Genomic DNA, 11,812 nt, shown 5'->3' on the forward strand with positions numbered 1-11,812 from the left:
AGGCCAAGCAGAGGCTCTGCCACTGAGCCAGGGCCTCAGGTCGAGGTCTTTCCCATCACCTCCTGCCTGGTCCTTTTAACTGGAGATTGAACCTGGGACCTCCTGCATGCCGAGCAGAGCCTCTTCAACTGAGCCAGGATCTCAGGTCAAGGTCTTTCTTATCATCTGGCTGCCTGATCCTTTTAACTGGGGATGGTGGGGATTGAACCTGGGACCTCCTGCATGCCAAGCAGAAGCTCTGCCACTGAGCAACACCCCCTTTGTTCCTTCCTGTTCTCTCACCCCTTCCCACCCCAAGCACAAAGCCTTTTGACAGGCAGACCTTCCAAAGCCGCTACAGGGCTGTTTGCATTGCTGATAGATGATAAAAGAGTCGTGACTGTGGGACCCAGCACCCCACCGCTTCCCAAGGAAAGACGGCCAAGACCAAGGTCGGCAGGAGACATTTATTGAGGTGCATCAGGCTTGGATGTTGCTCTTGGCGCTGAAGGCCATGTAATACACCAGGAGGCCGATTAAGGCTGCCAGCACCTCAGTGGAGACCCACGGTCCGTTCCAGGCGCCCTGGAAGGGAAGAAAGGAGAGGTGACGGTCGGGGGGGTGGGGGTGAGGCAGGCATGAAAGAGCAAGAGGCGAGGCTCGCTGAATCCACTGGTTGACCACAGGAAGATTCTGATCCGATTTGCGTAAGAACGTAAGAGAAGCCATGTTGGATCAGGCCAATGGACCCCCCCCTCCAACACTCTGTGTCGCACTGTGGCTAAAACTCAGGGGCCATGAAGAGGTCCACCAGCAAGGCCAGAACTCAAGAAACCCTCCCACTGTTGCCCTTCCCAGCACCAAGGACACAGAGCATCACTGCCCCAGACATAAGAATGTACGAGACGCCATGTTGGATCAGGCCAATGGCCCATCCAGTCCAACGCTCTGTGTCACACAGTGGCCAAAACCGAGGGGCCATCAGGAGGTCCACTAGCAGGGCCAGAACTCCAGAAACCCTCCCACTGTTGCCCCCCAAGCACCAAGAAGACAGAGCATCCCTTGCCCCAGACATAAGAAAAGCTATGTTGGATCAGGCCAGTGGCCCCTCCAGTCCAACACTCTGTGTCACAGTGGCCAAAACCCAGGGGCCATCGGGAGGTCCACCGATGGGGCCAGAACTCCAGAAGCCCTCCCAATGTTGCCCTTTAGGCACCAAGATCACAGAGAATCTCTGCCCCAGACATAAGAGTTCAGGGTCAAGCCCCAGCTCAGGTGTGGGGAAGAGGTCTTATCAGTGAATCATTACATTGGGGGTTAGCAAGGGTCATTTTGTAGAAAAAGAGGTGTAGGAGCTCATTAGCATAACTTATTTGCATATGCCACACCCCCTGACATCACCGGAAGTGTGTCCGAAGGCAACACCCACCGCTCAGGCTCTGCTGGACTGTTTTGGATTGCTAATTATTGGGGGGGGGGGGAACATGCAGACCTGTCCCTCACAGAGGGAGAGCTTGTACCTGAATAAAACCTGGTTTTAAAGGTGCCACTGGACTGTTTTGGACCGGGGGGCTAAGGGGGAGCTCTGCAGCTTACCTGGCTGCTTCTTGCTCTGACTGAGGGCTGCTGGGGGCAGGAAGTGGGGCTTGTTGCATGTGCCCGCCCCCTGGGCTCTTTACTGCCGGAGCTCCGCTTCAGTGCGCTCCTGCAGGAAATGACCCCTGGGTGGGTTAAGGCTGGTCTTGGGATGGGGGGGGGATGTTGGCATCCTGTCACCTAGCATCCAGCCCACAGGACAGGCTTGTCTCCTGACGACCCAGGGGGAGGAAGAGAGGGTAGACAACCATTTACCCAAGCCTGTGGGAGTTATCACTCAAAACGTCCAGCTTCCGAGGGTAACTGTGTTGGTCTGAAGTAGGGGAGCCAGATTCGAGACCGGCAGGCGATCAACAAGATTCTCGGGGTATGAGGGTTCGAGAGTCCAGAAGTCAGATGAAGGGAGCTTTGGCACTTGAAAACTTCTATCCCAAGAATCTTGCTCATCAACAAGGTGCTACTGAACTTGAATCTAGCTCAAAAGGCAGGAACTGGACTCAGAAGATGCATTGGCATTACGCCCGGCTGCAGGATTTTGCCCAAGCCTATTTTTGGTATTTTAGCACAATGATTTTGACGCCCGTCTGTCCGATCCCTTTTCAGGACAATCGAGCGTGTCCAGGAGAGGGCAACCAGGATGGTGAGAGGGTTGGAATCCAAGTCTTAGGAGGAAAGGCTGAAAGAGTTGGGTCTGTTTAGTCTGGGAAAGAGAAGGCGTAGAGGGGACAGGATTGCAGTCTTCAAGTATTTGAAGGGCTGTCATGTAGAAGGTGGAGCAGATCTAGTCTCTCTTGCTCCGGGTTGCAAGACTAGATCTAATGGGTGGAAATGACAAGGGAGTCGATCATTGGCTAAATATCAGGGGAAACTTCCTAACTGTGAGAGTGGCTGAGCAGTGGAACAGACTGCCTCGGGAGGGGGTGGAGGCTCCTTCGCTGGACGTTTTCAAGCAGAGGCTGGACGGCCATCTTTCGGGTATGTTGTAGGTATGTAGGGCTCTCTTTCAGCTACACTCCTGCAGAGTGCAGGGGGTTGGACTAGACGACCTGCAAGGTCCCTCCCAACTCTAACATTCTATGATTGTAGCCCTCATGGGGAATGAAGGAACGGTTGAAAGCATAAGGTTGGGAGGAGACTCGGAGCTTTGCAGTGGGAAAGGGGAATTGTCCAAAAACACCCATCAGGGGAAACGCTCCGCCCGCTCCAACCGACGGAAAGCAAAATTAAGTCGGACGTACTCGTTTGTACAATTTATTTGAACCGTGAAATTGGGATGCTTCTTGGGTGCCAAGGAGGGCAGATGGGAGAGAGTCCCGAAGGGCAGGCCACAGTGAATCGTTAACATCTAAGCAAAGTCAAAAGGACACGAGTTCCTGGCGTTCGATTCCTTCCCTACCCGTTTGCTGGTCTCCCGCCACTTCTATTGGCCAGCTCGTCCTCATCCAGCCTTCAGGATCCTAAGCATCTTTCTTGTGGGCAGGGGTCATTTCCTGCAGGAGCGCACAGGAGCGGAGCTCCGGCAGTAAAGAGCCCAGGGGGTGGGCACATGCAACAAGCCCCACCCCCTGCTCCCAGCAGCCCTCAGTCAGAGCAAGAAGCAGCCAGGGAATTTGCAGAGCCCCCGCCCCGACCCAAAACAGTCCGTGGCACCTTTAAGACCAAGTTTTATTCAGGTACAAGCTCTCCCTCCTCTGCGAGGACAGATCTGCACGTCCCCCCCCCCCAATAGCTAGCAATTCAAAACATTCCAGTGGAGTTTGAGCAGTGGGTGTTGCCTTCTGACACGCTTCTAGTGATGCCAGGGGGTGTGGCATATGCAAATAAGTTATGCTAATTAGCTCATGCACCTCTTTTTCTACGAAATGACCCCTGCTTGTGGGCAGAAAGTTGTCGTTTAACGTTTAAACAATATATCCAATGTGAGCTGTGGAGTTTTGTGAGCAAAAATTCTGCTTTGTGAGCGACTGGCATTGAAGTGGTGAGTGAGCGATTTGGCTCCTGCATAAATTAATTTGCTCTGGAGCCACATCCTTCCTCGGCTAAGACAAGAATGTGTGAGCCGGAGACTAAAAAACTGTGGAATTCGCTGCCAGAGGATACAGTGATGGCCACAATAAATAGATACATGGAGGATATGTCCAGTCTTCCCTCTAAGCTGAGAGAGTGTGAGCTAGCTCACAGTTTTTTAGCCTCCGTTTCACACACATTTGTCTTTGCTCAGGAAGGATGGCTCCAGAGCAAACTATATGATGCGATAACAAAACAGCACGCTCACAACTTTAATGCCAGGAGCTCACAAGACCCCACAGCTTAGAGGGAGCCTTGGACGTGTCTATCAATGCCTACTAGCCATTGTGACTGAGGGGGAGAGGAAGAAAAGAGACTGGATTTATAGCCCGCCCTTCACTCGGTGTGTCAGAGCGGCTTACATTCTCCTTTTCCTTCCCCTCCACACAACAGACACCCTGTGAGGTAGGCGGGCCTGAGAGAGCTCTGAGAGAACTGCCCTTTCAAGGACAGCTCTTGTCAGAACTATGACTTGCCCAAGGTCATCCAGCAGCTGCAAGTGGAGGAATGGGGAATCAAACCCGGCTCTCCCAGTTTAAAGTTCATGCACTTAACCACTACAGCAAACCTCCACCATTCAGAGGCAGTCAACCTCTGAATCCCAGTGCCAGGAGGCAACACTAGTGGAAGGCCTCGGCCTCTCTGCCCTGTTGCTGGCCCTCCAGAGGAACTGGCTGGCCCCTGTGTGAGGCGAGAGGCTGGACTAGATGGACCCTCCCTGGTCTGACCCAGCAGGGCTCTTCTGGTGTCCTTCTCAGGGGAAGGCCTCGGCCTTTCTGCCCTGTTGTTGGCCCTCCAGAGGGACTGGCTGGCCCCTGTGTGAGACGGGATGCCGGACTACATGGACTATTGGCCTGATCCAGCCGGGCTCTCCTGATGTTCTTATGAGTCCTTCAAAGTCCTACTGGGCTACTGCCACCAACTCCACCCTGGGACCAAGAACCCAACCAACACGGCTGAACCTTCAGGGAACTGTAAAGATGCACCCCATTAAAGGACGGGAGCACAACCACTCCAGGAGCCCACCAAACATCCCATGAGCCTCAGGTTTATTCAGCCCTGGCTAGAAAATCAAGGGCCGAGTTTCACAGCGCAAGGTCTGTCCTTCCCAGCCTCGGGCTGGGGCCACTCTAGGGACAACCCCCCCCCTCCTTTTACTCACTCGATGATCCACGTTGACTGTGAAGAGGGGCTTGATCTCGGAGACATCCTCGTTGTTGCGCTGAGCCTGCGCCAGGGAAAAGAAATGTGCAGCCATGAGACAAGGGAGTTAAATGGGACTCCTCATGGGTCGCTGCAGATCCAGGCCCACCACCGGTCCCTTACACTGGGGAGCAGCTCCAGAAACGGTTCTTAAAATAAGGTCACTAATGAGGACTAGGATGGGATAGGGCTAAGTGTTCAAATGGGAGAGAGGGTGATAAGATCGAGCTCAACAGCATCTGCCAGAGAGGTCCCTTACACTCAGGGGTCATTTCCTGCAGGAGCGCACAGAGGCGGAGCTCTAGCACTAGAGCCCAGGGGGCGGGCACATGCAACAAGCCCCGCCCCCTGCTCCTTCTCTCCCTTTCTTTCCCTCTTTCTCTTTCTTTCTTTTCCTCCTTTTTTTCTTTCTTTTCTGCCTTCCTTCCTTCTCTCCCTCCGTATTTCTGTCTCTCCCTCTTTCCCTTTCTTTCTCTCTCTCTCTGCACAGATCTGTGTGAGGGCAGATCTGTGACCCCCCCCAAGCTAGCAATCCGAAACAGTCCAGTGGCACCTTTAAGACCAAGTTTTATTCAGGTCCAAGCTCTCCCTCCTCTGTGAGGGCAGATCTGCACGTCCCGTCCCCCCCAATAGTTAGCAATCCAAAACAGTCCAGTGGCGCCTGAGCGGTGGGTGTTGCCTTCTGACACACTTCCGGTGATGTCAGGGGGTGTGGCATATGCAAATAAGTTATGCTAATGAGCTCCTGCACCTCTTTTTCTACAAAATGACCCCTGCTTACACTACTAGAGAATCTTTGCCATCGACTTTCTCTCAAACCTGTGCCGAAATTCCCAACTACCGCTTTAGAGTTTGCCTTTCTGATCTGAGTCGAAGTGAGGAAGGGCTATCAATAACGTAAATAAATAAATTACAGTGAGTCGGTAATATATCATCGACAGGCCTAGGACAGTCTTCCTATTCACCAGGAATCCAACCGGCTGCAGCCCCACCACAAACTGCCTTCCCCCTCCATGCACCAAGGGGCGATCTCACCTTACGCAAGATGCTGTAAGACTCCTCATCGAAGAATTTCACCTCGTAGGTGCCGGAGCGGGCCAGCTTGTGCTCCATGCTCCAGGAGACCTGCTCGAGAAAGGATCATCGGATCAGCACCCAGAGAAATGGGAACCGAGCTGGGGGGCGCACGGGCGTCACAAAGCACGGGGCAGATGTGCCACCCGCTTCAGTGGCCAGGGCTACAGCAAGCCGGACTAGCCAATGGTTCGGGGTGGTAAGATTGCTTTCGCATGGAGCACACTATGGCAGGAGCCATGGGACCAGGCCCGCCATAAATCCAGAGCCATGCGCTTGCGCAGGGAGGGGAATGCAGCCACGCTGTCTCCCAATTAAAGAGCAGTCCAGGGCTATTTTTGGGCAGGAACACACAGGAACGGAGTTCCGGCTGGCTCCCGAGTTGGCCACGCCCAGCAGGAACTCATTAGCATAATAGGCCACACCCAACAGCAGAAACTCATTAGGATTGGCTACATTAGGGGTGTGTGGCCTAACATGCAAAGGAGTTCCTGCTACAAAAAAAGGCCCTGGGTTTTGACAACAAACAAGGTGAGCAGAATAAGAGGCAAAAGGTGGGTGTGGCTGGATGTCCACACTTCTGGTAACATGGGGGTGCTAATGAGCTGTGCTGTCAGGGGTGTGGCCTAATATGCTAATGGTTTTGCTGTTGGGTGTGGCCTATTATGCTAATGAGTTCCTGCTGGGCTTTTTCTACAAAAAGAGCCCTGAAGAGCACAATACACACACACCCCAGTCTGTTCAACAGTGCCAACGTCAAAGATGCACCCTAGGGCACAGCTGGCCTGCTTGTTTCAGTTGAGGGTAGTCGGGGACCCTTTTTTCTATCACCGCATTGCTATGATTACCAATCACAAACTATAGCTGATATAACGAGATTACTCTATTAAGTATCCTTGTTCTAGCACAGGGGGTCCCCAACATGGCGCCACGGCATCTCCTGACACCTTTCCAAGCCCCACCAAGTGTTCCTAAACAGTGGGCGGGGCCAAGTGGGGCTTTTTGCCCAGCAACACTTCTGATTGGCCACTGGAGATCTGACTGGCTTTGTGGATGTTTACAATGTTATTTTGGCAGTGACTGCAACGATCTTCACCATGTGGCTGAAGGTAAGCTGTGGTTGCCATCTTGTGGCGGCTCCGCCTCCCGTGGCTGCCCCCACACTGTTGTGTCAGATTCCAAAAGTTGCCCACAGGCTCAAAAAAGGGGACCCCTGTTCTAGCAGGAAAGTGCAAGCTAATGTTTCTAAGGCAGGCATTCCTAGCGCTTCCTTAACTTTGTAGTTTGCTTGTATGGACACTGCATTTTTAAAAAAACAGTGACATCAAACGGAGAAGAGTTTGAAAGCAAAATGAGAGAAAGCCACTGGGTTTCAAGAGAAGACCCACCAGTTACACAGCAGTCCAAACGAAATGCATTTTTGAGACCAGATACAGCAGTTATTCAGAAGTTAAGGCCCCTGAGACAGACCGAACATATCATGACCAATGTTCCCTCTAAGCTGCACTGGGTTTCAAGAGAAGACCCACCAGTCACACAGCAGTCCAAACGAAATTTTTGAGACCAGATACAGCAGTTATTCAGAAGTTAAGGCCCCTGAGACAGACAGAACATATCATGACCAATGTTCCCTCTAAGCTGTGGAGTCTTATAAGCAAAAATTCTACTTTGTGAGCTGCTGGCATTAAAGCTGTGAGCAAGCGATTTGGCTACTGCATAAATTAGTTTGCTCTGGAGTCATCTTTCCTGAGCTAAGACAAAAATGTGTGAGCTGGAGGCTAAAAACCTGTGAGCTGGCTCACACTAACTCAGCTTACAGGGAACACTGATCATGACCTAAACGTTCCATTACAGATGGCTGATGAAGCTGGGATTCCATTTCGTGTCCAACACCTTTCTGCATCCAACAATGCCCAATTACATTCCTCTCTGGCAGCCAAAGATCACTGTGACTCTGTACCTGATAGCGGCCAACATCTTGACCCCGAGTGACAGGAAACTGCTTGCCGTTAACATCTGCGTAGAGGGCAACATTCTAGAGAAAGAGAGAACACGACTGACAATGGCTTGCTTGTTATCGCTCAGGAGAGGTATAACACAGCTCCATTCATCACAGCTTGGAAGCTGAGCAAGGCCAGCCATGATTAGTACTTGGATGGGAGACCACCAAGGAAGCCCAGGGTTGCTACGCAGAGGGAAGCAATGACAAACCTCCTCTGTTTGCCTCTATCCTGACCTGGATGGCCCAGGATAGCCCAATCTCGTCTGATCCTGGAACCTTACCAAGGTTGGCCCTTGGAAGTATTTGGATGGGAGGCCACCAAGGAAGACCAGGGTTGCTATGCAGAGGCAGGCAATGGCAAACCGCCTCTGTTCATCTCTTGCCTTGGAAACCCAGTGGTCCTGGGGTAACCATGAGTTGGTGGCAACTCAACAGTATGCAATACTATGAGAAAGGTGGGGCACCCTCCTTCATCTTCAAATGCCAGCACGGCCTCCTGGTTATAAGGCACACTAGACCTGGTAGAAGTAACTAAAGAACTTTGTTCAAGACATGATGATGAAGAACAGCTGTGCCAGAACTATGGCTTGCCCAAGGTCATCCAGTAGGTGCAGGTGGAGGAGTGGGGAATCAAACCCGGTTCTCCCAGATTAGAGGCCACGCACTTAACCACTACATCAAACTGGAAGGGGGTGAGTGCAGGCATTAGAGAAGATGTGTAAGTTGTTGGGGTGAGTGACTATATAAATCAATTGTGAAACCTCATTTGGAATACTGTGTGCAGTTCTGGTCACCACCCCTTAAAAAGGATATTATAGCTTTGGGAAAAGTGCAGAAAAGGGCAACTCGAATAATAAAAGGGTTGGAACACTTTCCCTATGAGGAAAGGTTAAAGCGCTTAGGGCTCTTTAGCTTGGAGAAACGACGGCTGAGGGGTGACCTGATTGAGGTTTATAAGATTATGCATGGGATAGAGCAGGTAGAGAAAGAGGTACTTTTCTCCCTTTCTCACAAGACAAGAACTCCTTGTGGGCACGCCATGAAATTGCTGAGCGGTCGGGTTAGAACGGATAAAAGGAAGTACTTCTTCACCCAAAGAGTGATTAACACTTGGAATTCACTGCCACAGGAAGTGGTGGCGGCTACAAGCATGGACGGCTTCAAAAGGGAATTAGATAAGCATATGGACCAGAGGTCCATCAGTGGCTATTAGCCACAAGGTATAGATAGGGACTCTGGGGCAAGTGATGCTCTGTCATCTTGGTGCTTGGGGGGGGCAACAGTGGGAGGGCTTCTAATGTCCTGGCCCCACTGGTGGACCTCCTGATGGCACTGGTATTTCTGGCCACTGTGTGATACAGAGTGTTGGACTGGATGGGCCTTTGGCCTGATCCAACACTGGCATCTCTTATGTTCTTAAGAAGAGGAGGAGATTGGATTTACACCCCGCCCTTCATTCGGAGTCTCAGAGCGGCTTGCAAACTCCTTTCCCTTCCCCTCCCCACCACAGACACCCTGTGCTGTAGGCGGGGCTGAGAGAGCTCTTTCGGGAACTGCCCTTTCAAGGACAGCTCTGACAGAACTATGGCTTGCCCAAGGTCATCCAGCTGCTGCAAGTGGAGGACTGGGGAATCAAACCCGGTTCTCCCAGATTAGAGTCTGCGCACTTAACCACTACACCACACTGGCTCTCATCTGAGGGTTCACACAGCTAGTTCTTGAATAGGTTTTAGCCCTTCCCTGAACACACATGTGCCACCCGCTTCAGTGACTGGCGCTACAGCAAGCCAGGCCAGCCAATGGTTCGGGGAGGTCAGATGCTATGGCATGGGGTACACTATGAGAAGCCCATGGAGCGGGGCCTGCCATAAATCCAAACCATGCGCTTCCTAAAGAAGGATTCCCCCACATCAGCCCACTTAAAGCAAAAACAGCACCCTCTGTCCTAATCCCACCCCTGTTACAAACCCACCCAATTAGCACTCACCTGGGCTCCATTTTTACAGGTGAGGGAAATCTCAACGACAAAGACAGTCTCAGAAGAGATAACAGCATCAGAGGTAGTGTAGTAGGATGGTGAGATGGTTGGTTCTGTGCAGGTTTCAGCTGATGGACAAGAGAAATTGGCGTATGAACATGACATTCAGGGCCAAATGGAAAAGAGTAGAAGGTGTTCCGCCTGGCAGTCCCCACGGAGCTCTATAGTTCACCTTAAATCTATAGATGTGTCAGAGTTTACCTCAAGGCATCTCTGGAACTCACTGCTCGCTTGATCACGAGATCCATCATCCAGGTGGCTCTTGTGATCAAGCAAGCTGTGAGTTTCGGAGAACGCAAATAACTTCAGTCTCATCATTAAAAAGGGACCAACATTCAGAAATCAAAAGAAACCAGAGTTCAGAGCCGTATAGGAAATATTTCTAGCCTTGGGCGCCAGAAGGGCCAATTGGCCAACCTCCTAGGTTGGCAACCCTAAGGGAATTGCATTTTGCATTGCACCTCTGCACCCTGACTCCTCCCACCTTTAAAAGGTAAAGGTTTCCTTGCTCGAAAGCCAGTCGAGTCCGACTCTAGGGTTGGGGTGCTCATCTCCGTTTCCAAGCCGAAGAGCCAGCGCTGTCCGAAGACGTTTCCGTGGCCATGTGGCCGGCATGACTAAACACCAAGGCGCACGGAACGCTGTTCCCTTCCCACCGAAGTGGTACCTATTTATCTACTTGCAATTTCTTGCTTTCGAACTGCTAGGTTGGCAGGAGCTGGAACTAGAGACGGGAGCTCACTCCGTCATGCGGCACACTCGGGTCTCGAACGGCTGAACTACTGACTTTCCACAGCTTGCAGTTCAGCGTCTTAACCACTTGAGCCACCGCAGCTCCTACAACTCCTATCTTTAGACTGGGGTATAAGAGCTCAAGGATCTCCACTCCTGCTCATATCTGATGATGGGAGCTTGGACTCTTGAAAACTCAACCCCCCCCCCCCCAAAAAAAAAAAATATTGTGGATCTCTAAGGTGCTACCAGACTTGAGTCTAGATTTGTTATTTTATCTAGGTTTTCACATGGGAGACACACATGGGAGACATGGCCACTAACCAGTTAGTACAGGGAGCCATCGTATTCATTTTTCTCCTTCTCCCACCAGAACTCGAGGGCATCTAATGAAGATGATGGGCAGTACATTCAGGACAGAGAAAGGGAAATAGCACTTCACACAGAGAGTGATTAAAATGGGTAATTTGCTGCTGGAGGAAGTGGTGATGGCCACAGGAATAAACAGCTTGAAAAGAGGATTAGATAGATTCATGGAGGATCAGGCTATCAAGGCTATTTCTATGCCCTGTTGCTGGCTCTCCAGAGGAACTGGCTGGCCCCTGTGTGAGACGGGAAGCTGGACTAGAGGGACCCTCCCTGGTCTGACCCAGCAGGGCTCTTCTGGTGTTCTTATCAGGGGAAGGCCTTGGCCTCCATGCCGTTGCTGGCCCTCCAGAGGAACTGGCTGGCCCCTGTGGGAGACGGGAGGCTGGACTAGATGGACCCTCCCTGGTCTGACCCAGCAGGGCTCTTCTGGTGTTCTTATCAGGGGAAGGCCTTGGCCTCCATGCCGTTGCTGGCCCTCCAGAGGAACTGGCTGGCCCCTGTGTGAGACGGGAGGCTGGACTAGAGGGACCCTCCCTGGTATGACCCAGCAGGGCTCCTCTGAGGTTCTTATCAGGGGAAGGCCTCGGCCTCTCTGCCCTGTTGCTGGCCCTCCAGAGGAACTGGCTGGCCCCTGTGTGAGACGGGAGGCTGGACTGGAGGGACCCTCCCTGGTCTGACCCAGCAGGGCTCTTCTGAGGTTCTTATCAGGGGAAGGCCTCGGCCTCTCTGCCCTGTTGCTGGCCCTCCAGAGG

At 52.1% G+C, this 11,812-nt stretch overlaps 1 protein-coding gene across 1 annotated transcript in view; it reads right to left on the reverse strand.

Annotated features, from left to right (window-relative positions):
- Window positions 1–432: 432 nt before the first annotated feature.
- SSR4 (signal sequence receptor, delta) overlaps window positions 433–11,812 on the reverse strand; it is a 12,232-nt gene continuing 852 nt past the window's right edge. The window contains exons 2-6 of the mRNA XM_015405615.1: window positions 9,909–10,027; window positions 7,880–7,954; window positions 5,881–5,970; window positions 4,805–4,870; window positions 433–564 (exon numbers count right to left, since the gene is read on the reverse strand). Of these exons, the coding sequence (XP_015261101.1) occupies window positions 460–564; window positions 4,805–4,870; window positions 5,881–5,970; window positions 7,880–7,954; window positions 9,909–10,027 (455 nt within the window). The 3' untranslated portion in view covers window positions 433–459. The remainder of the gene's footprint in view (window positions 565–4,804; window positions 4,871–5,880; window positions 5,971–7,879; window positions 7,955–9,908; window positions 10,028–11,812) is intronic.

Source organism: Gekko japonicus, unplaced genomic scaffold (assembly GCF_001447785.1).
Source record: "Gekko japonicus isolate JY-2015 unplaced genomic scaffold, Gekko_japonicus_V1.1 scaffold3552, whole genome shotgun sequence".
NCBI classification, from domain to species: domain Eukaryota; kingdom Metazoa; phylum Chordata; class Lepidosauria; order Squamata; family Gekkonidae; genus Gekko; species Gekko japonicus.